At 41.5% G+C, this 25,856-nt stretch overlaps 1 protein-coding gene across 1 annotated transcript; it reads right to left on the bottom strand.

Moving 5' to 3' along the window:
- Positions 1 to 554: 554 nt before the first annotated feature.
- Positions 555 to 23,609, bottom strand: LOC116516242 (guanylate-binding protein 1-like). Its single transcript, XM_032228676.1, has 11 exons — positions 23,532 to 23,609; positions 22,389 to 22,585; positions 18,521 to 18,648; positions 18,001 to 18,110; positions 17,332 to 17,528; positions 16,015 to 16,257; positions 13,794 to 14,074; positions 12,710 to 12,922; positions 10,594 to 10,696; positions 9,448 to 9,641; positions 555 to 1,180 (listed from the first exon to the last, which is right to left on the bottom strand). Exons 2-11 carry the CDS (start codon positions 22,564 to 22,566, stop codon positions 977 to 979), a joined length of 1,851 nt encoding a protein of 616 aa, XP_032084567.1. The 5' UTR covers positions 22,567 to 22,585; positions 23,532 to 23,609; the 3' UTR covers positions 555 to 976.
- Positions 23,610 to 25,856: the final 2,247 nt, after the last annotated feature.

The raw sequence follows: 25,856 nt of genomic DNA, 5'->3' as shown, positions 1-25,856 counted from the left end.
ACTCCCAGAGTATCCTCACATACAATCAAGGTTATGCCTCCTCCTTCAAAAGGTGGAGAAATTTGCAATCAAACAGGTCCAGAGGTAATGATCCAAAACCACAATCTCCTCCAGGGAAACTATCAGGGGATAGATTGTCCCACCCGATAGGATATTTCTTGCAGGCAACCTTCTGCCCATGAGAGATTTTGGATTGCAACTTTTACTGGCATTGAAATCCAGGTCACACAGGGAGTATCAATAGGGAGGAAGCTGCCTTAAAGAGATGACAACAATCTTTGAAACAATTGCTATACAGTACTTTATGTCTAGGTATATACCAAGTCATCCTTAGCAACTGATCTGCAGTCAGAAGAGGACAGTGCAGGACAGGAATTTTGGAGCCTATTTAACTTTTTAATTCATTTTTTTTCTCTCCCTTGGCATCATTGTTGACCCCTGATGACTTCCCCAAGGAAACCCTGCAGTTTTCTTGTAAGATTGTTTGGACGTGGTTTGCCATTGCCTCCCTCCTGGGCCTGAGAGAGAGGGACTGGCTCAAGAACATCCCAGCTGGCTTCATGCCTAAAGTGAGATTAGAACTCAGGGCCTCTGAGTTGTGTTTACTTTTTTTTTTAAGCAGTTTAAAATTTTTGCAAGTGATTCTCTACTTTCAATCACTTTGATTTCATCTAATGGCCAGGAAAGAAAAAAAATACAGAGGAAGTGGGAAATGAAGAGAATATTTACTTAGAGGAGGAGCCTACGTCGCTATGAAATGGTCACTCGATTAAAACAAACAAACAAACAGGAGCTTAACATAAAGCCTGAACCTTGAGACACAAAGCCTTAAAATGCTAAATCTCAAATTTCGTAAAGAAATGTCCCAAAAATCTGAGCATGATTTTGCACACCATAAATTTAAATTGACAAAACTTATCCAAAATAGCTTTAGTAAGAATACACCAGGTGATTTCTAGGATGAAAAGGCACTTGATCAGTCACTGTCCATTAGATCTTCAAACCACTCTACAATTGGTTCAATAATTTTTTCAGTGACAAATTCTTTCAGGGTTCCTAAACCAGAGATTAGCCAATTTTCATCTTCCACCTTTTCCTTTTCACTTATGAGTTCCTTGATCTTCTTATTCATCTGGTTTGCTTCGTCCTTGAAACCCTTTTCCAATAAATCCTTTTGTTCCTGGAAACAAACAAACATCAACATTATTAGACTAAAAGCAAAAGATGTGAATAATGTTGCAGATCATGTTCAAGAATGTAGCCAATGAAGAGAGGCTTCCGGGGAGGGACTTGGCCGTCAGCAGCGGCTTAATTGAGCCGCTCCCAGATTTCTGGTTCGTTATCTAATTAAACACCCTTTAGATAACTCAAACTTCAGATAAGAAGATTGTAGTGAGCGTCTCAGCCGGTAAGAACTTTTCCTTGCAGTTTGTAGCTTTTTTTTTCTGCTGCAAACGAGGGGGGGGGGGTGTTGTTTTTTTTAAGCTGAGTCATCTCCGGCCAGATCTCTCTGCTGTATTAACGGCACAAGGCCAAGATCCCCCTCTTAGGACAAATTATTGAAATTATTTTTTTTCTTATGAAATTAATACAAGCAGAGCTCATATTTGAGAACTTTACGTCTGTTTTTTTAGGAAAACTCAAGCTTCAGTGTTAAAAAATTTTTAAGATGGCGATTCTCCAGCCTTTGTATTTGCAATGATGGTACATTTCGGCAGCCTTTCTAATTAGCCTTATTCCCTTTGAAGACTCTTCCTTATCTAATTAAAAGTTCTCAAAGGCCCTTTGTTGACACAGAGACATTCCGAACAGGGCTTTTCTCTGTTTTTTGTTTTGTTTTGCTGAACTGTTTTGGCGTAATGCCAGCCCTTTGAAATCCTCCGTAAAATTCTTGGCAAAAAAGGGAGAATTTTTTTTTCTCTTCTCGGCATAGTGGTTTGTTAAGTGCTTGAAGCAAAGATATTATGGCTTCCAAGTCGAATCCTGCGAAATTACCTCCTAAATCTGCTTCTCCCATACCTGGCACAAAGTCACAGCCCCCACCTTCTATGCCCCCTAGTGGAGATGTATTAACAAAAGAATTTTTGTTGGAAATGTTTAGAGAATCAAGGGAACAGAATTTGGAAGCTCTCAGAGAGTTCAGAGATGAAATAAGGAAAGAGATAAGCAATGAGATAAAAGTCTCATATGATAAATTTGATACCAAGATTACCAAAATGAATGATGATATGTTGGGAATTGTAAACGTACTGACAGAATATATTTCTGGAATGGAAGAGAACTTAGAAATTCTCAATGAAGCTAAAACTAATTTGACATCTAAAACCGAAGAGGTGGAACGAAAAGTTGAAAGTGTTGAAAAACAAATGATTATGATACAGTATAACCAGATGGAACTTGCATTAAGAGTTAGGGGGCTGCGCGAAGAGAGACAGGAGAACTTAAAGCAGATGTTTTCTGAGGCCTTTGACTGTCTGGTGGGAAGACCGGGATCCAATTTTGATTGGCAGATTGATAAAATTTTTCGCGTCAACTCCTGGGCGGCAAAACAAAAGCAACTCCCCCGAGACGTGGTAATATATTTTGTTACAAGAGAATCCAGAAATAAGATATTACAAGAGTCCTACAATACCAAGCTTCAAATTGGCGGACAGGATTTGATGGTTTTGAAAGAGATACCACTTCAAATGCTAAGAGCCAGAAGAGATTATGCTTTTTTGGTGGAAGAGCTCAGAAAGCGCCAGATACAGTACAGATGGGATGCCCCGTTTGGCATTATAGTTACATTTGATAAGCAAAGATATCGTCTCAACTCTGTATGGAAAGCTCGAGATTTCTATCATAAGATTTTGAAAGTGGGGCACCCTGAACCATCGGGATATGGAGAAAAACCACGAGCAGGACAAGAGAAACAGCAAACTACACAATCACCAGACAAAACGTATCATCTCCCCCTCCCAGAAGGGCAAGGGGTTAAGGAACAAAGATCTAACCATATGACCACCAGACAAACAGAAAAACAAGCCATAACGCAACAATCTTTACAATCTTTGGCCATTGACCAAGGAGCTACAGCAACAAGCTCAGAAGCTGTGGGAGGAGCTAGACCCAAGGTGAGACAGGCCATGCGGGAGGCTCTAAAAAAGCTTCAGGCAACCAAAAATGACAACTAAGATTTTGACATGGAATGTTAATGGACTGAACTCTCCACAGAAGAGAAAGAAAATATTTCATTATCTTAAACAATCTAAGAATGACATAATTTGTTTGCAGGAAACTCATATCAAAATAACTGATCAAAAATATCTGTTCAATCCCAAACTTGGTCAACATTTTGTGACCTCTGCTACGGAAAAAAAAATGGTATAGTAGTATACTTAAGGAAAGACATTAAAGCTGAGCTAATCGAAGCAGATCCCTTTGGAAGATATATCGCATTAGATTTAATCTTAGAAGGGAAAAAGACATTGCTTTTGGGAATCTATGCTCCTAATCAACAACAAGATGGATTTTATAGAAATCTCCATGCTAAATTAGTACAGTGGGACTTTAAGTCGTGCATACTATTGGGTGATTGGAATAGCATGATTGACACCAAAAGAGATAAGAAGACATCTCGCCCGAATACTAAATTCCGAGCTAAACTACCCAAATCCTTTTTTGACATGATGGACGACTTCGAACTGCGAGACGTTTGGCGTGAAAGGCATGCAGAAGAATATGACTTTACCTTCTTTTCCGACAGACATCAATCTTTTTCAAGGATCGACTTTATATTAATTACTAATGATTTACTTTCTAGGGTGAAGAAGACAAAGATTACGGCCAGAGTCCTTTCGGATCATAACCCAGTTTGGATGGAGCTGGGAAGGGTAGTTCAGGCTAGAAGGTCCTGGAGGCTGAATGAAAATTTATTCAGATATGAAAAGTATGTTAATGATTGTAAAAAATTGTTATCTGAATACTTTGTTTTTAACATGAATAAGGGTACACCTATGGAATATGTATGGGATGCAAGCAAAGCCTATATGAGAGGAGTATTGATAAATATAAACAAAATACATAGACATAAACAAGGGCAAAAACGTAAAGAATTGGAAGAGGAAATTAAAGGGAAAGAGCAGGAATTAATATTGAATCCAGGTGATACAAAGACTAAAGAAGCAATTTCCATATTAAAATCTCAATTTGATATGCTGATCTCTGACCAGGTAGCCACCAGTTTATTATATGCCAAACATAATACTTTCTGCAATGCAAATAAACCCGGTAGGTGGTTGGCTTATCAGATCAGGAAAAAAAGGAAAATTCGAAATGTATCCAAATTGTGTTACAGAGGGAAGGAAGTGTTTCAGCAGGAAGAGATCCAAAAGGGATTTCGAGAATTTTTTACAGAGTTGTATAAAGGGGACAAAATTAGGGACTTAGATATAAATAAATACTTAGATAAAGAGAAAATCCCCCTAGTTAGCGAAGAACATAGGTATAGGTTGAACCAACCAATAACCTCTGGGGAAATCCTGCAGGTAATCAAACAATTAAAGCTAGGGAAAGCACCAGGTACAGATGGCTTAACAGCCGTTTACTATAAAAACTTACAGTTAGAAATGGTAGAACCTCTTAGAGAATTATTTAATAAAATTCAATCGGAAGGTAAAGTGCCCCCTTCATGGAAGACAGCGTTCATATCATTGATACCCAAAGAAGACCAAGATCTTACTCAGCCGAAAAATTATAGACCTATTTCATTACTTAATGTAGATTATAAAATTTTTACTAAAATATTAGCAAATAGGTTAATGGTGGTTATCCAACAACTGATACATACTGACCAAACAGGTTTTATACAGGGCAGACAGATGAAGAGCAATGTCAGGTTAATTACTAATGCTTTAGAATACTTGGGAAAGAATAATCAAATCCCTGCCGCATTCATATTTTTGGACGCTGAGAAAGCCTTTGATCGAGTCAATTGGCAATTCTTGTTGAAGATACTGCAAAAAATGCAGATAGGAGATGGCTTTTTAAGGTCAATTGGTGCAATATATCAGCAGCAAAAAGCCCAAATTATAGTTAATGGAAGTTTAACAGATTCCTTTCAAATAGAAAAAGGTACAAGACAGGGTTGTCCTTTGTCCCCACTATTGTTTATTATAACTTTGGAAGTATTGCTGAATAAGATACGGGCCTTGGATGCTTTAAAAGGGATCAAGATCAGACAGCAAGAATACAGAGTCCGCGCTTTTGCGGACGACTTGGTTATAATATTGAAACAACCGCAGGAATCCAGTAAGGTTTTAATGAATACGATTAATCAATATGGTCAAGTCTCTGGATTTAAAATCAATTTAGGAAAAACCAAAATATTAGCAATGAATATGAATACCAAACAGAAGGAAGAATTGGGAGTGATGTTAGGATGTGAGGTTGTTAAAAAAGTCAAATATCTTGGAGTTAATATTTTAACTTCAAATGGGAAATTATACAAGCATAATTATGAACCACTCTGGCATAGTATACAAATGGAGATGAAAAGGTGGGAGAAACTGCATTTATCTTTGTTGGGAAGGATAGCGGCAGTGAAAATGAATATTTTACCAAACTTTTTATTTTTGTTTCAAATGTTACCAATACTCAAAAGAGATGTGACTCTTTTAGAATGGCAGAAGGGTATCAACAAATTTGTATGGGCAGGAAAGAAGCCGAGGGTAAAGATAAAAATAATGCAAGATGTACGTGAAAGAGGAGGATTGAAATTACCAAATTTAAAATTATATTATGATGCAGTGGCTTTATCTGCAATTAGTGATTGGATCCATTTAACCAATGACAGAATATTGAATATTGAGGGACATGATTTGGTATATGGTTGGCATGCTTACTTGTTATTTAACAAAAACTGGATAAGAATTTCAAAAATCATATTTTAAGAAATGCCTTATTGCGGGTTTGGAAAAAATATCAACATAAACTAAATGACAAATTGCCCATGTGGGCAATTCCTAGACATGCAATTGAAAATATGAATATAGAACAAAAACACGATAGAACCACTTATAGACAACTCCTTATTACAGAAAGAGGGGTGTTGCAATTAAAACCCTTAGAGGTACTTAAAAAAGAGAAGGTAGTTCAAACGTGGTTTCAGTATGGCCAACTACAGGCCAGGTGGAAAATAGACCAAAAAATAGGTTTTGTAATAGCTGAGGATAACTTGTTTAAACAAATAAGAGATCAAAGTTTAATGCACATAAAGAGGATATATAATGTATTAGTACAGATGGATTCAGAAACCGAAATGGTTAAAGATTGTATGATAAAATGGGCTCAGAATATTGAAGAACCTATAATGCTGGACACATGGGAAAAAATATGGGTAAGAAATGTAAAATTTACACAAGCACAAAATTTGAGAGAAAATCTTTATAAGATGTTTTATAGATGGCACTTAGATCCCAAAAAGCTTGCTTCTATGTATTCAAATGTTCAGCCTAAATGTTGGAGATGTGGTTCTTTTGATGCTACGTATTTTCATATATGGTGGACATGTCGTAATGTTAAGGCATTTTGGATAAAAATTTGGTGGATCCTGCAAAATATCTTCAAAAAAAGGATAAAATTCACTCCCAAACTGTTTTTACTAGGTATATGTATTGACTTTGTAGCAGTAGAGATTAATTTGGTTCTGTACTTAATAACGGCAGCAAGACTCTTGGTGGCGCAATACTGGAAGAAGAAAGACCTGCCTACAATTCAAGAATGGACTTTGAAGGTTACAAACTTAGCCGAAATGGCAAAAATTTCAGCATATCTTAAAGAACATTCAAATGAGAGGTATAAACGAGACTGGAAAAAATGGATTGATTATATACAAAGCAAATACGGGACTAGGAAATTCCAGATAGCTTATGCTTAAAATTAGTAATAACTTAAACTGTTAAAAATTTGGGTAACAGCAAGAAGCTGAGTTCAATGTAGAGATATTTTAGACTGTGATTGTCAAAAAGTTATACCATGTATGGGCTCTGGGAAGTCGGGGGGAGGGAAGGGAGGTGGGGATCTAGGGGGAGGGGGGGAGGGGGGAAATATAATATGTGTTAAATTTTAAAGCATGATTGCACTTGTATACTGTGGTTTTTTTAATGTTAGTGTCAAAACAGAACAAACTGAATATATCGGAAAGTAATAGAAGTATACCGAAGGGAGGAGCTGAGTGAAAGAAGAAGGAGAGTAGAGAGGGTGAGAGAGAGGAGGAGGAGAAGGAAGGGAGGGAATGGATTAAGAGAGGGAGTGATAGGGTTAGGGTTAGATAGAGGGGGAGGGGAAGTAGGTGTAGAGGGGTATGAGAGAAGGAAGAATGAAAGTTGGAGGGGGATGAAAGAGGGTGTATGGTGGGCTAAGGCGGTATATTGGGTTTGTATTGTAGGGGGCATTTTCTATAAAAGTGAGGGCTGTGTTTATTACCCAATGTTATATGCCTCGGTTGCACAGTAAACATGTGATTGTATAGAATGAAATGGAAATAAAAGATTTGAAAGAAGAAAAAAAAAAGAATGTAGCCAATGAAGAAATAAATTTAAGATGTATTTGGACAATTCCTATCAAAGTAAAATCTTGCAAGGGAAAAAGGAGGAAAGCATCTCATATGAACTACTGCACCCCATTAATTCCCTGTAGTTCAGCTAGGCTACTCTTTCTTTCAGGGCGAAGTGTATCCTGCAGTGATCAATTCATGTGGCTTCTACACTACATAGGAAGTCGGGATTAAAGACTCTGTCTGTCTGTCTGTCTGTCTGTCTGTGTCAGAAACCCTCATTCTCCAAATCACAGAAGATTCTTTTCCACCATAACTTTAAGAGGGGGGGGAAATCCTCTCTTCATTTCCTCTTGTTTTACCATCTTTGGTTTCAGCAAAGTCTGTCCCCATATTTTCTTTTTGCTTGTTCCTCTAACAATACATTTCCCTCTTTGCCTTTCTCTGTTGTTTTTTACGTCTTCAGCATGACTGGATCTATTTTCTGCATGGAAGAAATTAAGCTCAATTGACTTTTGATTGGATGGATGGATGGATTATATGCTGTCAAATTGATGTCAATTCTTAGCAATTACACAGATGGATTTTCTTCAAAACAATCTGTTTCCTACCTGATCCTTCAAGTGTTCCATTGGTACATCAATCACTCCTATAACAGATGCTATAATCTCTTGACTTCCACCTTTCCCAGCATTAGAACCTTCCCCAGAAAGCTCTTTGCATAACATGTCCACAGTATGATAACTTGACCCTTTACTTATCAGACATTGGCTGCGAAGGTTGCAAATGGCAATTGCGTTACTTAGGACGCTGAAAAGTTAGAAATATATGAGCAAATCACAATCATGTGACCATGGTGATGCTGTGATGGTCACAATGTCAAGGACCAGTTATGTATCTTCTTTTCCTGTGATGTAATTCTAAATAATTGCAGAATGGGTAACTGGTAAACAAGGGCTACCTCTAGTGTTTGAAATGCTGCCTTCATTCTTCAAGACTTTGGTTAAGGACCTATACGAAAACTCTGGAAGTGCTATGAACTATTGTGACTAGTTCCGTTCCTCATTGCTGTTTCACAGCACATCCTCCTGACCATAGAAACCTTTAGGGTGCTCCCCCTTTCACCGATTCTATAATTTGCTTTCTTTAGATAGTCCCATTGACTTATCCATGCAAATAAATGTGTTTCAACCTCATCAAAATGACTTAAAGTAATGGGGGGGGGGGAGAGGAAACAAATGGAATTTGTATAAAGGTATATCTTTAAAAGGAAAATTAGTATATTTATTTTTTTGGAATATAATTATTAATGCCACTGATATTAAATGGGGCTAGCTAAAAGGCATAAATACACCATGTAAAATAGAGACTGGAAGGGTGATAAAGAGAGGGAAAGAGAGAGGAGATAAGGGAGAGGGAAGTAGAAGGGAGGGCAAGAGAAGGAGAGAGGGCAGGTGTGAAAAGAGGGGAGAGGAGAGGGAGAGAGCAAGGGAAAGTAGAGAAGAGAGAGATGGCAGAGGGAAGGAAGGAGGTAGGGAGGAGGAGAGAGGGAGAGAAGGGTTGAAGGTGAAATAGACTATAATATGGTGTATGGAAAGCAGAAGAACAAACAAAAATTGACGAGGCTTCATGGCAAGAGGAATTGATATATTATTGAACATTCAAAAAATGTTTGTTAAGATGTAATGGTATACTTTGGATTATATTATATGTATGTTTAAAAGAAACTTTTGGGAAAGAAAAAAAGAGAAGGTAAAAAAAGACTTAAAATGGTAAGGATGTGACAAAATAAGAAAGACATAGGTCTGATACACTAGTCCTAAATCTATTGGTTTTCAGTTTTGGAAGTTTACTTGTTTGTTAATATCCTACTGCCTAATTACAACAAAATCTTGCTGAGATTATAGTGTTACCTTCAGTTTGCTTTGGATCATTTTATCTTGCTCTTCCAGGATCTGCTTCCTTTCTTCCTCCAATTTCTCCCTTAGCTTCTGAAGGTTCATCTCATAACTCTCTTTCTCGCTTTCAAGCTTCTGTTTCAACATTTCCTGATTCTGCTTCTGAATCTCACCCTCTAATTCTTTTGCTTTTGCTTTCATCCTTGCATCTAGACAGGGAAAAAAAGAGAGTGAGACATCGACAGGTTATTTGCAAGTTGGCTACACATTATGGTATGCAAATAATGTAATAAATAAGTATATTTGGCATACAGGCAATCTTTGATTAATTATACTAACTAGGATCAGAATCTCCATCACTTAGCTACTCAGTCATAAAATACAACATCATGCGACTCTGCTGTTTAATGACAGCAGTTCTAGCAGGTCTGGTTGACATCATTAAGCAAATCCTGCATCATCTTGTGATGATGTCAAATAGTCCCAATTTCAACTTCCTGCTGACTTTACTTTTTGGAAGCATGAAGTGAAGGTTGCAGATGATGATCACTTGACCCCAAGAAACATTGATTGCCATCTTTGTAAGAATCAGTCCTACCTTCTATTCATTCAGCAGTATTGCAAGTTCAAGTGATAGTGGAACAAGTTGTCTTTAAATGAGGACAGTACATATTTCCAGCCTCACCTCACTTGTCCATGGAATTTGGACAAGAGAAGGTTATATGCTATGGGGGAATTGCAAGAATATTGTGCAAAGAGGCAAGAAAAGAATGACATGATTATTTTAGAAAAGAGAATTCTTTGTCTTAGCATCCTCTTTTCTAAACAGCCTTTAAACATGGGTGTGATATTCTTGGATCAGCTTCTTCATAATGCTGTCCTTCAAAAGGTCCTGGGCTCTCCTCCTGAATATTTTGCAATACATTTAAGTAATATCATATAATACATATAATACATTATATAAATGAGGACAGTTACAAATATTGGATAATCCTACAGAAAAAAAAGGAAACAACTTCATCTTACAGTACAAAAAGTGTTTAAGCAGAGAGGAAAGCATTTCCCCAATTAGTGGTGGGTTTGGTGTAAGGAAAGATTTTTCCCACCCTCAAAGCAAAAGAAACATCCCAGCATCATCTGGCAGCTTATTCATGCCTTTACCTTCTATTTCCGCCTCCTTCTGTTGAAGGCTTTCATCATTTCGAAGGATGAATTTGCTGATCTTTTCCTTGCTACAGAGGAATTTTTTCAGGGTCTTCCCTGCCTGAATGAAGGGTGGGGTGGGGGGTGGGGGGAGAGAGAGAATAATCTGGAGCAGTATAGAATTGCCAACAATGGGTTTTGTGAAAGCAAGATACTGAACAATCTCCCTGGAGGATGACAGCACGGCTATCAGATGAGGACATACAAAGTAAGGTTGCGGGAGCTGTGAATGTCTTGTTTAACGGAGAGAAGGACTAGGGGTGACATGGTAGCAGTCTTCCAATATTTGAGGGGCTGCCCCAAAGAAGAGGGGGTCAACCTAGTCTCCAAATCACCTGGCGCCAGGACAAGAAGCAACGGATGGAAACTAACCTGGAACTAAGGAGAAACTTTCTAATTGGGAGGACAATTAACCAGTGGAACATCTTGCCTCCAGAGGTTGTGGATGCTCCATCACCAGGCTTTTAAGAAGAGGTTGACAACTATTTGTCTGAAATGGTGTAGGGCAGTGATGGTGAACCTATGACATGCGTGCCATAAGTGGCACACAGAGCCATCTTTCCGGGCATGCCAGCCGTCGCCCGTTGCTCTTTCGGGTTGGAAGACCAGCTGGTCTTCGTAAATGCAGGAGTGCTGGAAACTGGAAGAGCGGCTCCCAAGCATGCATGCTGAGCTTCTGGTTTCTGGCACATGCATGCGCACCGGCCAGCTGGTCTTCGAGCATGCATGCACACCCTAAACCAGAAGACCTGGTGACTGGCGGTCATGTGTATGCCGGAAACCGGAAGCTCAGCTTCCCGGCACACACATGCACACCAGGGAACTGCTCTTCCGGTTTCCGGAGCTATTGTGCGGGAACACCGGAGAGTGTCTTCTCCAGTTTTTGGCACTCCCCCACACATGCACTCCCATTTCGGCACTTGCCAAAAAGTTCACCAACACAGGTGTAGGGTTTCCTGCCTGAACAGGGGGTTGGACTAGGACAGGGTCCCCAAGCCATGCCTTCTATCAGGCTGCAGCCTGATCAGAACTGGGCCACGCGAACCTCAGGAGACCATACATGTGCGTGTAGCTCCAGTTGTGCAAGCACTCTTGCACTCAAGTGTCAATTCATATAAATGGAGCTGTGTGCAAGAGGCAGGCACAAACGCAGCTCCATTTGCACAAGTTTCTGGTGCCACGGCCTGGGGGATGGGGACCCCTGTTCTAAGGTTTATCCATCTACCGGTATCAGTCCGTTTGTTCTTATTCTTTTCAATAGTTCTTGGTTTGCATATGCTTTGCTATCTCAGATTCATTTTTTGGTACATAAATTTTGACCTATATGGGCAAACACCTTTCTCTGAAGATTTCAAACATGGAATCGTAGGAAACAGTTCGTCAGAGATATCTGAGGGAAGGTTAGAGGAAGCAGCAAATAACAAAAGCTCTGTCAGCCTTTTGTGCATGTTGTGATCTTGCTTGGACACACAAAAGCAGTGCAGCTTGCATTATATCAGCATGACAGTGTTTCATCATTTACACTGTATCTGTAATGTATTTTCCCTATTTTGAATTCTGTTTTATGGTTCGTTGTTAGGACGCACTCTCACATGACCAGGCTCCACAATACACAATGGTTGCATTCCGTTAAGAACTATTCAAAGTTACCACGGCACTTAAAAAGATCAGACCTTGTACTTCAATGACCATCACAGCTTCCTTACAGTCAAAATAACCTAACCTGATATATTTATGACAGCTGCAGCATCCCACGGTCATGTGATCTTCCCAATTGGCTTTTGATGAACAAAATAAATGGGGGAAGTTCTCTTAATGACTGTACGATTCACTTAACTACAATGACTTATTTAACAATTGTGACACAAAATTTCGTAAAAGTCAACGTGATTCACTTAATAACTGCCTTGCTTAGCAATGCAAATTCTGGTCGCAATTGTGGTAGTAAATCGAAGATTACCTACACATTACAACATGCTTCACTTTCCCAACAGCTCCCTCAAGTGTTTTCCTGGCCTAAAGAATGACAACATCCTTTGTGAATATTCATTCAGCAACCCTCATCATTTTGTACCATTATTCCTTTCTTAGGTTCCTCCAAGTATTGTTTCTCCACTTTCTGGAGGTCATTTACAAATTCCTGGTGGCCACCAGATCGGCAGTAGCTTCCGTTCTTGATGTTCTGCTCCAGGTTCTCAGAGAGTGAGTTCAATAAAGCTGAACAGATTTTAGAAGATTCCTGCTCATTTTTCCTGCAGTACTTTTCCTTCTTCTTGTTCACAATTTTCTGGCAGGAATAAAAGATAACAAAGCAAGAGCTGAGACTTGACAAACAAATCTATGTTTGTGCACTGTATACATTTGGGTGATCTCCCGTGATTAAACAGAGCTTCATCACAATTTGAAATGACTTGTGCTCGTCCTTCAATTTAACTAGAGCAGTGTTTCTCAACCTTGGCGGTTTAAGATGTGTGGAATTCAGCTCCCAGAATTTCCCAGCCAACAATTAATTCTTATAGAAGGAACATAATTGTCCAAAACGGCTGATGATGACATTCCTTGCCATTTTCTCAATCATTCTGGGGGTTCATTCCCACATCCATCTTTTATCCTTCTAGGCACACTTCCAGGCAAAACACCTGGCACCACCAATTTATTAGCTAAGAACATCTACACAACTTGTGTGAGCTATAGCAAGAACTCTATGTTTTGTATTCTTCTCTAAAATATTTTATTAAACTTTATTATAAAAGTACAAGGAGAAGCAAAAAATTTAAAAGTTGAAGAAAGAAGAAAAATGTAAAGAGAAAGTGATTTCTGACTTTTGCCAGCGCCGTAAAATTCAACACCCCCCCCAACAAAACCCACAAACCCAATCTTTTGTTTCACTTTTCTAGATATTACAAGCCATTTATTTAACAACAAATTCATTTGTCATCAAAAGAATTAAAAGCAAAGTTTCATTTTTTTCTGGTTTTGAGCAAAATGTCCAGAAGAATCTTCCAGGTAGAAATAAAACAAGGAAGGTTCTTCTCTTTAATTAAAAATGTTTTGCTATCCCCTTGTTCTGTATTCTTATAAATAGAGAAACTACTGGAGACCAACCCATAAGTCTTAATTATTGTCAATGAATGTTAGCATCTTACGAGATTACCTACCATGAGTTTATGCTGGAACTGACATGTATCATCCTTGAAAGCACGAGCCATGAACTTCTGGAGGGCTTGTTCCTCACATTTTTTGTGTATGTCCAGAAGTTCCTGGAGAGTCTCAGTGGGTAGCTCCACCTTTTGCTTCATCAGTTTCACATAGTGAGCAACAGCTTCCTCCACAGCTAAACGGTTCTCAGTCTCAGACAAGGCTGAGACTGCATTCTCCGGGCAGGGAAGTTTCCCACTACAGATAGTATCCACGTAGATCTTCACCAAATTTGCCAACACTAATGCAAGAAAAATAATACAGATTGTTGGACAATCCGCGAGATATATTCAGTTATCATTGTTCATGGTGGAGCAGACTCAAGAATCTAAGCATTGTGCCACAACTTGCTTGCTAATTGGGACGGAGGGCAACTGTCACATTTTTCCAGCCTACAAAGCTTTCTGGGGGAACATTTCATTCAACAGAAATAAGCGTAATGCACGCAAATCTTCCAGCTGTCCCTGACTTATAATAACACCCCAGACTTAACAATTGCAGATAAGAAAGGCAAAAAAGTATTGATAGTGGACATGTCAGTACCTGGAGACAGCAGCAGAGAAGAGAACGAACTGGAAAAAATAACAAAATACAAAGACCTGCAAATAAAGTTTGAGGACCCCTGATCTACAACATCATGATCAAGTTGCCAAAATCATACATAGGAAGCTTTGCCAGAAGTTCTGAGTTCAAATGCAGCAAAAATTACTGGGAACACCAAGTTGCCAAAGTTCTTGAAAATGAACATGTTGAAAGATCCTGTGGAACTTTCAAATCCAAGCAGACCGATATCTCACCAACAACATGCCTGATACCGCTATTGTGGAAAAGAAAAAAGTCTGGTTCATTGGTATTGCAATACCAGGTCATACACTAATTGAAGAGAAGCAGCTACCCAAAGGGCCACCTAGATACATGGGGAAATACTGAACCTAAATATTCTGACTTTAAAAAAAACACCTTTAATTTGAACAGTCCACACACTCAGACATTACCTTAACAGTTCTTAGATCCTTGGTTAGAACCTGAAGTGTTAAGTTTTTATTAGTCACAGACTATGAATTGAACTGAAGATTAAATCTTTAATAATAATAATAATAATAATAATAATAATAATAATAATAATAATAATAAAAATAATAAACAATAATAAATAATAATAATAATAATAATAATAATAATAATAATAATAATAATAATAAACAAAAATCTACTGAAGGCCCAACAGACAAAACAAGAATACAGAAAAGATGTGACAAAATCAAGAATGGAGAGTTGGCAGAACAAAGCACTGCATGGCCAATTTCTGGAAAAAATAAAAGATAAAGTGGACAGTGAACAAACTTGGTTATGGTTAAAAACAGGTACATTAAAGAAAGAAACAGAGTCACTAATCCTGGCTGCGCAAGAACAAGCTATCCGCACAAATGCCATTAAGGCCAAAATTGAAAAATCCTCTAATGATGCCAAATGCAGACTTTGCAAAGAAGCTGATGAAACTGTTGATCACATACTCAGCTGCTGTAAAAAAATCGCGCAGACTGATTATAAATTGCGGCACAATTCAGTAGCACAAATGATCCATTGGAATTTGTGCAAAAATTATAATATTAAAACAGCAACAAACTGGTGGGAACATCAGCCTGAAAAAGTCACCGAAAATCAGATGGTCAAGATCTTGTGGGATTTTCGCATACAAACAGACAAAATACTGGCGCATAATACACCAGACATCACATTGGTTGAGAAAAATAAGGTCACAATCATAGACATCGCAATACCAGGTGATAGCAGGGTCGCTGAGAAGGAAAATGAAAAAATCGCAAGATACCAGGACTTAAAAATCGAAATTCAACGACTATGGCACAAACCAGCAGTGGTAATTCCAGTGGTAATTGGCACACTAGGTGCTATTCCAAAAGCACTGGAATTACATTTAAAACAGTTAAAAATTGACAAAATCACCATCAGTCAAATGCAAAAAGCCGCACTGCTTGGATCTGCACGCATATTACGAAAATACGTTACGACGTCCTAGGCCCCTGGGTGGGGCCCGACTAGTAACCAATGCCAAATCCGGCGAAACAACTGGCCGCTGTGATACAATTATATAATAATAATAATAATAATAATAATAATAATAATAATAATAATAATAATAATATAGCTAGAACCACTCACAATTGCCTGTGACAATGTGTCCGCCTGGAAGAGTCTTTTCTCGAGATGTCCAATAGATGTAATTGCAGAACGTATTTGCTTGTTCCACAAATTCAGGCTCCAGCTGATTATCCATCATCGTTTCCAGATAGCGTAACTTCCTACTTTTAGTAGGGCAATCAAACACGAAGCACTTCCGGGTGGGGAAGAACTGTCGGATGCATTTCCTTGGCTTATTGAACATCTGCTCCTTCTCATTGTCCTCTAGAAAGCAACATGTCCATCTTGCAGGTAAATCTGAATTGCATCTGCCAGTGAGCACTTCACTGGGGAATGTTCCCATACCTATTATTTAGTACCATTTAATTGGTATCCTTATCAACTGCAGGTATCTCCACTTACTTTATCCACCCTTCCTCTCTTACAGAGGCCACAAATCTATAAAGTGAGTTTTTCTTGTTTCCAAATCTGTTTAACACACTGTGCTGTGGTTTACCCAGAAGGATTTTGTGGAAAGGCAATGTAAAAATTAAGGGTGATTTAGTCTTTTAAAGTATAGAGGCTGCCAACAAAGTATGTGCATATTGCAATCTGAATTTCCAAGAGCTGCTTTCTGCAATTGCAATCCTGATTCTAATTAATCAAGAAAATGGAGCATTGAAGAAATACTGTGTTTCCATGAAAATAAGACAGGGAGTGTTGGAATATTTTGGGGGAGGGCTTATTTTCGGAGGAGGGCTTATTTGAGTGCATGCGCTCAAACGCCTGATTGGGCTTATTATCCAGGGAGGTCTTATTTTCAGGGAAACAGGGTAATACCATTGCTTGTTTTCCAACACGTAATGTGGTTAAGGAACAACTGAGGAAGACAAATCAATTTTTATTTCAGTGTCATGACTATTAACTGAATGGATTTCCTATGGAAAACGAAATTGCTACTGGGTATTTGTATTGTCTATTTAGCCTGTTTCAAAATTCAATCATTTTTATTGTATCATGTCTGCTGGGTCTTATTTTATAATGTTCTGTAATCGGGTAGAATAACAGCATCTCAGTCATTCCAACAGAGAATGTCTATTGCTTGTTACAGTCTCCGGATGACTGGCCCAAAGTCACCCAGATGAGTTTCATGCCTAATGCATTAGTAGAACCTTCAATCTCCTGGTTTCTAGTCTGTTGCCTTCATCTCTAAACCAAACTGGTTCAAATCACTCTTTTACCTCTTGACAATTGAGGATTATTCTGTGCCTCCCTAAAGAAGGAAAATTTAGGCCCAATGGCTCCTATTCCTTATTTAAATAATCATATGGATCTCCACATTGCATTTGTCTCTAGTACCTGTTTTTAATTCCAGAGCATGTTCGAGATACTCATCCTCTGTGATGGGTTGGTCATCATGTTCCAGATCCAGTGAGAAATCTCGCACAGACCATACAAAGTTTGGGAAGAAGCGAACAAATTCAGAAGAATCATCTGTATCTTCAGGTCTGGAGGAAGCCTTTCCCTTGATATGTGCAGACAGCTCCATCACAAAACTGTTGGCCCAGTTTAGAAATCAAAAAATATATTTGTACAATGAATGAACAAGAAATTATATTGCAAAAATGCCCTCAATTCTTCTGAAGATAAAAGGAGGAAGGGAAGCACATTCAGACTTCCAAGATTCTGTAACTAGAGCTATTTTAATAAAAGTAGCTTTAAATCTACATAATGTCTGTTTCTTACTCTGGTTAACCTGGTAGGGCTGGCATCAAAAGATGTCCGTGAAAAGCCCAGCTCTGCCTCCACCACAAAACCAGACATGGTTGATCAAGCAACCTATTTTTTGTGTCTCCACTATACCCTGAAATGTAAGCCAGGCAACATTCAATCTAATCAAGCTTAGCATGTTAGGGAAACACATGCTGGGGATGAGTTTAGAAATGATGTAGGCAACGGTGATCCTGAAAGCTGTTTCATTCCAAATCTGACTGCAGAGCATAACAGAGCTATTCGTGAGAAGGATACTGAAGCTTTTCCAGAACAGTCTGATCAATGGTCCCAATACTGTTGTAGACGAGGGTGCTGCTCAGCAACACGGCCAAAGCGAAGATCCAAGTATCATTTTGAGAACTGCCCTGAAGGGGGACAAGAATTAATTATGATCAGTTTCTGACTTCTGCTAAGTATATTTATGCATTGTAGGAGTTTCAAATGACAATCGGGGATTTCATAGAAGCAAGCCCGGTTTCCCACATTTACTTTGCTCATCAGAGTAAGGAAGGTTGTAAAAGACCCTGGGATTCTATAACTGTCGTACATACATGCCAGTTACCAAGCACCTAAACTTTGATCGCATGACCAAGGTGATGCTGTGATGGCCGTAAGTGTGAGGATCAGTCATAAGACACTTTTTCCAGTGCCACTGTAACTTCAGACAGTTGCTAAATGAATAGTTGTCAGTCAAGGGCTACTTATACTTGGTGCCCAATAGATATCCCATTGGTGTGTTATTTTATACAAAGAAATTTAAAAAATACAAACTAACCTTTTCCACGTCACCTAATCCCTCAGTATCCAGCAGGACAAGGGTTTGGTTAGGCCTGTCCGGATGGGGAACGCACCACATCCAGATTCCTTTCGTTTTTGCTTGCACTGTGGAGCCCAAAGAGAAACCTATAAATGGGAAAATGTGGTATGGTTTAGATCCCAAACGATCGTCTTGTAATATGTGAGCTACGGTTAATAATTAAACACAGATTCTTGTTGTAGATGGGTTTGAAGGGATCACAGGAGCCATGGAATAGCCAGTAAGATGGTCTTTATTAAACATAAGTAAGATGACAGCGATTCCAACATGAGCAAAACGCGCCCCAGTATTTATAAGAAATGTAACAACTTCATTAATCAATCAGAGGCCAGGTACTGCACAGCAACTGCTGCTGCAGTACCTTTGGCCAATCAGGGAGACTAGCTGTTTCTTGGAGGCTAGCAACAGCCTCTAATGCCTCTAGGCCAATTAGGGCTCAGCAGAGTGGTTGCTGGCCCTTTTCAAAGTATCTGAATACACAACACCCCTTTCCCCCAGATTAGTTGATGGGGGGGGGTGGAAGACACCAAATTATAACAAACAACTTTGAGATGTACTTTACATTATCCCCCAATTTTATTGATTCATCCCCAACAGCAGTTCCTTGAATTAACTAATACCTGTGTGTGTGTGTGGTTCACTTTAAGAAGCAATTCCATGTCTTTCTCCTTCCCTCCAGCTCATTATTCGTATTTGCATTTCTCCTCCCTCCAGTAATTTGTTTCCATTACGTTACGTTCCTCCTTCTCTCCAGCTAAGTACACTTTGTTCTTTTGTTAGCTCACTTTATTCTTTATTAGCTCACTTTTCCCAAGTTCTCAATTCACATTCCTCCCTTTCCCCCCCAGCTAGTTGTTTGCATTACGTTTCTCCTGTTAATTTGTTTGCATTACGTTTCTCCTTCCCTCCAGTTGCTTTACACAATTCACATTTGCGTTTCTCCTTCCCTCCAGTTGCTTTACCCAATTCACAATTCCATTTCTCCCTTTCCTAAAATGCTTTATTCACATTTTATTTTATTTAAAATTCCCCCCTCCTTTACTGCGCATGCCCAACAGACCCCAAAGAGTTTTTTTCAGTCCTGGCTTGCAGAACGGCCCTGGAGGCGGCTCGCGGCTTGCTGATGGACTGGCCGGGCAGCGTGGAGATCGGTGAGGCAGGCAGGAGGGATTTCAGGCCCCTGGAGGCAGCCAAGGCAGCAGAGGCAAGACAGCGAGGTGGAGGCAGGAAGCCTTGGGAGGCCTTGGCAGGCCCTGGCAGGAGGAGAGGCACAGCACCCAGGCTCGGGGAGGGCGCAGAGGCCGTGGTGGCGTCGGGAGGCCGATGAGGCGGCCGAGGAGACGCGGAGACGTCGGGGCCCTTCTGGGAGGCCGCGGAGGCCGGCGCGGAGGCCTTGGGCGGCCGCAGAGGTGACGGAAAGCCGAGAGGGCTGGCGCGGAGGCCGTGGGAGGCATCGGGGCCCTTCTGGGAGGGCGCGGAGGCCGTGGGAGGCCGAGGAGGCTGGCACGGAGCAGACGGGAGGCCGAGGAAGCAAGGCAGGAGACAGACGGCGGGGACACACCTCTGTCCTCCTCCTTCCCTCCCCCTCTCTCTCCGGGTCAGGCGATGAGGCTTTAATTTTTCTGGCTGGCTGGTGGGCAGCCTTAGCAGCAGAGAGGCCGGCAGACTTCGCAGGCAGGCTGAGTTGCCGGATCGCGACGCAGTTCGGCGATCGGCTCGGCTAGCTGGCTCCTTGAGGTGCACAGACCACCCAACGACCTCGGGCCCAAACAGTACCAGCTGAGATTGGCTTCCGCAGAGGTTGAAGCTTCTCTTGCTGGACTCTCCTTCAGTTGGGCGCATGCTGGCCGTGGGTTCTGGCGGGTCCTTCACGAGCTCCTCACGGTTGAGCCTCGTGGTCTGTTGCTCGTCCTTGCGCATCGGCGGCTCTCTGTCCGGCGGGCAGAGGCCGTGCCAGATCGATGCCAAGTTGGCGTAGACGCTAGCAGGCTCCAACGGGGGAGGCTTGGTAGCCTCTGGAGTTGTGCGAAGTAGAGGTTGCTGCAACTGGCTATTTCTTCTCGTTCCAGGCTCCGTGGGAATCGCGGATCCCACCTTCGTCGCCAGTGTTGTAGATGGGTTTGAAGGGATCACAGGAGCCATGGAATAGCCAGTAAGATGGTCTTTATTAAACATAAGTAAGATGACAGCGATTCCAACATGAGCAAAACGCGCCCCAGTATTTATAAGAAATGTAACAACTTCATTAATCAATCAGAGGCCAGGTACTGCACAGCAACTGCTGCTGCAGTACCTTTGGCCAATCAGGGAGACTAGCTGTTTCTTGGAGGCTAGCAACAGCCTCTAATGCCTCTAGGCCAATTAGGGCTCAGCAGAGTGGTTGCTGGCCCTTTTCAAAGTATCTGAATACACAACAATTCTTACCACCAGTTTTTCTGGTTGTTTACTGAATTTACCCCTTGAAACAGGAAGTTCACCATTATATTGTTGCCTAAAATGTGTAATGTCACTGTGCTTTTGATAACCACGAAATGTGTTCAGTAAACAGTAAACAAAATAACCTTTGTTATTCCAAGCCTACATACAAGTTAGATAGGAAACCATCTGCTCAAACGAAAGGCACCAAAAAACCCAAATAAGAAATAGGGGCCTCTCAAGAAAATGTCAAGTTGACCCTTTACAATATGGGATGACAAAAGAAATGAAGTAAATGAATACGCAGCAAGGGGGGAGTTTCTGAGGAGTAGAATGTATAAAAGGTATTGTTTGAATGACAATATTTGCTCTCCTTGTACTCGATCCACTTTGGAGAAGATTTGGAGGCCACCTTTGCAAGCGCTTTTTATTTTTCTTAAATAAACCTTTTTGAATTGTGAACCACACTTGCCTCTGTGTTGTGAGGATTTCATAATTGGGTTTTTATTTCACATACCTTTCTGAGAAGCTAAAGCATACCAGAAGAAAAGTTATAAATATGTATCAATTAATTTTTTTTAAAAAAAATTGTAATGGATTGTGGGAAAGACCTTGGGAGATTGAATAAAGAGACACGTCCTAAAAAATTAGAGACACCGCAGCCCGCAGATCAATACTGGACAGAAAAGAAGTTTAGATGGAAACTGCAAATCTGCATCCTCCTTTACCTAAAAGATGGATGAAGAATTGCATTTTCAGAATTGGAACATTCTTCACGGCAGGTTTACAATAAAGTAAAATAGCTCATTTAGTCGTGTTACCTGACTGGTTTGCCCCATGAGGCCGGCATCTTGTAATTTTACTAACATAAAAGTTATGACATAATTCTACAAGATCGCATCAGTCCAAGATTCCTTGACACTGAGGGGAGGCGGGTGGACGAGAGAGAAAGAGAAGGAGAGAGGGTGGGAAGGAGAAGAGATGAGTAGGGGAGAGGTAAGGGAAGAAGGAAGGGAAGGGAGAGGAGGAAGGAAGGAAGCAGCGGAAGGAGGGAGGAGAAAAGAAAGGGAAAATAAGGTGGTGTTAAACCAGGCGGATGGGATGGTAAACAAAGCAACCCAAATTGCATATAATAACCTTTTAAATGGAATAATAAATGTACAAGAATGACAAATGGAAAGAAGAAGAATTGTGTGAATGTATACTTATAACTGTATGTAAGAGAATAAAAAATAAAAACGATCCCTATACACTGGATGACTCACAATGGGCATTTTGGAAAATGAAAGTCCTAGGCTCCATGTACAACTCCTCCATCGAAGCAGAAAACGCCGGATTGGGGGATGTTCATTTTCCCACCCAGGGGTTTCACCTTGTGGATATCACTCTGGCTCATCTCAGTCCTTCTCACCTGAATTTTTGCCAGCCAACCTGTTCATCAGGTAGGACTTGCCCGTGCGATACAGTCCCACGATGGACACAACCACCACCGGCTGCTGGATTTCTGAGAGCAACCGAAGGGCCTCCGGAGAAACATGGAGGCGATTTCTTCTGTTCTCAACCAGGCACATCGGAGCCTCCATCAGCATTGTGGAGGGAGTTGTGCAGCTGGGGAGAGTAAGTGACAGCTGCAGCATTTTCTTCACAGTGGCCTCCCAAAGGAGGGCTATAAAAGACCTTCCCACCATGACTTCATGACTTCCAAGTGACATTAAGCCCATATCAGGCTTTGTAATCCCTTCTCTAGCCATCTTCAGCTGGCACGCCAGAAGGTACCCAGCTGAAGGGCAGAGGGTCTTCCAAGCCACCCCCAGGTGGCAGATCCGGTCTGAAGGGAGTGACTAGCCAAACAGGATGCCCCAAAGGGGCTTTTTCAGCACCTGGCAACTGGACTTTTTGAGTTTTCCTTTCGAAGACGTTTCCGAGAAACTCCTTCAGTTCTGACAGGATGGTGGGGAATGGAAGGGATTCCTTGCAGACAGCTGGTCATTTGCATCCTTTTAGAGGGTCCTTGAACCAGGAGCACCACTCGGGTGACCCCGAGGACACAGATAAACCTCCATGGGCTTCTAAGACCCTCTAAAAAGGATGCAAATGACCAGCTGCCTGCAAGGAAGACAAACCCTTCCATTCCCCACTACCATCCAGTCAGAGCTGAAGAAGCTTCTGGGATGAGAAGCGAAACGTCTTCAAAAGAAAAAAAAAACACGTCCAAACAGAGAATCTCTAGAGTCTTTTTAGTTGGACGGGACCACCTTCCCCGCAGCCTTCCCAGAAAAGAAATTCCCCCCAGGAGCCCCGCACAGCTTCCGACCCCCGCCCGTACGTGTCCGATGGGGAGAGACCCTTTGGCCCCTAACGGAGCCTCCCGCCACCCCGCCACTCCCCCCTCCACCTCGGTTTCGAGGGGGCAGCTCTGCTTCCCGGATCCCCCCCGACCCAGCCCCCTCCAGACGCCCCCCCCGGTCCAGAAACTCCTTGCCGCTACGGGGAAGGACCGGAGGGGAACCTGGGGAAAAACAGTCACTCCGCTCGCTCGCCGTCCCACTTTTACCGTCTTTGCAAAGGAAATCAGTGGATCGGCCGCCGGCTCTCTTCGCAGCCCTCCGCGATCTCGCCCTTTCGACGCTGGCTGGGAGCTTTTTTATACAGCGGCCGCGGTCGAAAGTGAAAGCCATCGCTTCGATTCCAGGAAAACGGCCCAATTTCTCGACAAGTGAATCCAAGCCCTAAAACCCATCCGCGTGGAAGAACTTCTGGCGTTTTCTGAGAGTTTGGGGAAAGGCTGGAAAAGAGGCGAATTGAAGGTTTACGCGTGTTAGTGGTACTCTTGTGGAAAGCCGTGAGATGAATGGGGCTTGGACCAAAACTCTGCAGACTGTAGGAGCCTCAGAGCTTGGTGGTTTTCTTGCAGACTTTTCATTACCCAACTAGGTAACATCATCAGTGCTACAAGGGAGGAGGAGGAAGAGGACTGCGGTCATTGGTGTTTTCTGGGCTTGGTGGTTTTCTTGCAGACTTTTCATTACCCAATGAGATAACAACATCAGTGCTAGAAGAGAGGAGGAGGAGGACTGTGGTCCTTGATGCTCTCTGACCTTGGTGGCTTTCTTGCAAATTTTTCATTACCCAGTTAGATAACATCATCAGTGCTAGAAGGGAGGGGGGTTTGCTCTCTGTTTACGTACATGCATTTGCCCTGTCATTGTTGGTGGGAACGTTGTGGTTATCCCACTCCTATTTCTTTGTAGCACTGTGGATGTTACTTAGTCCATTTCTTTCAAATAATTTAAATCCCTCTAGCTGTACGTTCCATTTGTGGGTTTCATCCCACCACGTTTCCTTAATGGCAGCAAAATCATATCTGTAAACCTAAAAAAAAAAAACTTCAGAGAGCACCAAGGTCCCCGCAGGTATAAATACCCTCTTTTGTTGAAATCAACGTGTTGTTGAATGTGGGCAGCTATGTCTCCAACTGCAATTGGCTGCTGGGTTGATGGCAAATAAGTTAATATAAATGCCCAGCACACATACCCAAGGGATCTAGAAATGAATCAATAGCAATAGCAGTAGACTTATATACCACTTCATAGGCCTTTCAGGCCTCTCTAAGCGGTTTACAGAGAGTCAGCATATTGCCCCCAACAATCTGGGTCCTCATTTTACCCACCTCGGAAGGATGGAAGGCTGAGTCAACCCTGAGCCGGTGAGATTTGAACCGCTGAACTGCTGATCTAGCAGTAGCCTGCAGTGCTGCATTTAACCACTGCGCCACCTTGGCTCTTAATCAATATGCTGTGTGTTGATGACCCCCTAATCTAGTGCCTTCCCCGCTATGCTGAGAGGAACCATCTTGACTCAGAGTATAGAAAACAAATCTCTTGGGAATTCTGCAGCCAGATTAAATAAGCATGTTCTATTTCTTATCTATTTTGCAGCAAAAAGAATTTGTAGGCAACCCAGCCCAGGCTGTTTTCTGATTTTGTTGCAAATACTTTGGAGTTCTTCATTTCCACTTCCAGAAAACTTTTACATTCTCTTCAGATCTTTCTCTAAGTGATGTAGGTGAAAACTTTGTTTTGGCTTCTCCTTTGGTTCTCGCCCAATTTCCTGGTTCTTCTGAACCAGCAGCCCTGACTTGGTTTTTATATCAGTATCAGGAGGGAAAAAGAAGAACTGCGTGGACTGTTGGTTTGTTCATTTGCCACCCATCTCTCCACAAAGTGACTGGTGGGGGGGGTCAGATCTCATTCCATGGGAGCAAGAAGAGTAAGATGTTGCAAAGGGCTGGAGCTACAGCTTAGAAGGTTCTTTCTTGCACCTCGCTGGCCTTAATTCTTTGACTGATGGGATCTGGAGTATGTCTCTCTTCTGCCACAGGTGGGGCAGGCCTGCCCATGGAGGTAAGATGGTCCCTCAAGTAATCTGGGTCCATGCCAGGCAGGGCTTTCAAGTGATAACCAGCGCCTTAAATTGCACCAAGAAACGACCCCATCAGCCAGTCCAGCTCATGAAACAATGGTGTAACATGGGCCTCTCTGGAGAGACCCTCAAAACTGCCCATGCGTAATTCCATTTGCATGAGCAGCACATGTGTGTGTGTGTGTGTGTGCCCACCACTTGCACAAATAGAGCTGTTTGCGCACACACCGCTCTCGTCCCCTCTGTCCTCCTCCTCCAGTCCGCAAAGCTGGAGAGGTTGGAGAACACTGCTAGAATACAACCAACTTCGGAGGGCTCCCCCAGTTGTAAATATCCTCTTTTATTGGACCCTACAAATTGTTGAATGTGGCCAGCCATGCCTACAACTGCAATTGGGTGCTGCTCCTTGGGTTGATGTCAAAGAAGTGAATATAAGTGTCCATGAACCACCACCCCC

This window comes from Thamnophis elegans, chromosome 12, assembly GCF_009769535.1.
Source record: "Thamnophis elegans isolate rThaEle1 chromosome 12, rThaEle1.pri, whole genome shotgun sequence".
Lineage (NCBI taxonomy): Eukaryota > Metazoa > Chordata > Lepidosauria > Squamata > Colubridae > Thamnophis > Thamnophis elegans.
This window is presented reverse-complemented; position numbering and strand designations above follow the sequence as displayed.

Bases quoted from the DNA above. Each gene is read 5' to 3' on its own strand.
- LOC116516242 (XM_032228676.1), bottom strand. From the start codon at position 22,566: ATGCTGATGGAGGCTCCGATGTGCCTGGTTGAGAACAGAAGAAATCGC. The intron at 16,258-17,331 runs GTACTAGAGACA...GTTGCTTTCTAG, and splicing joins TGCTCTGGAATTAAAAACAG to AGGACAATGAGAAGGAGCAG. The intron at 10,697-12,709 runs GTACAAAATGAT...CCCTTCATTCAG, and splicing joins AACCTAAGAAAGGAATAATG to GCAGGGAAGACCCTGAAAAA.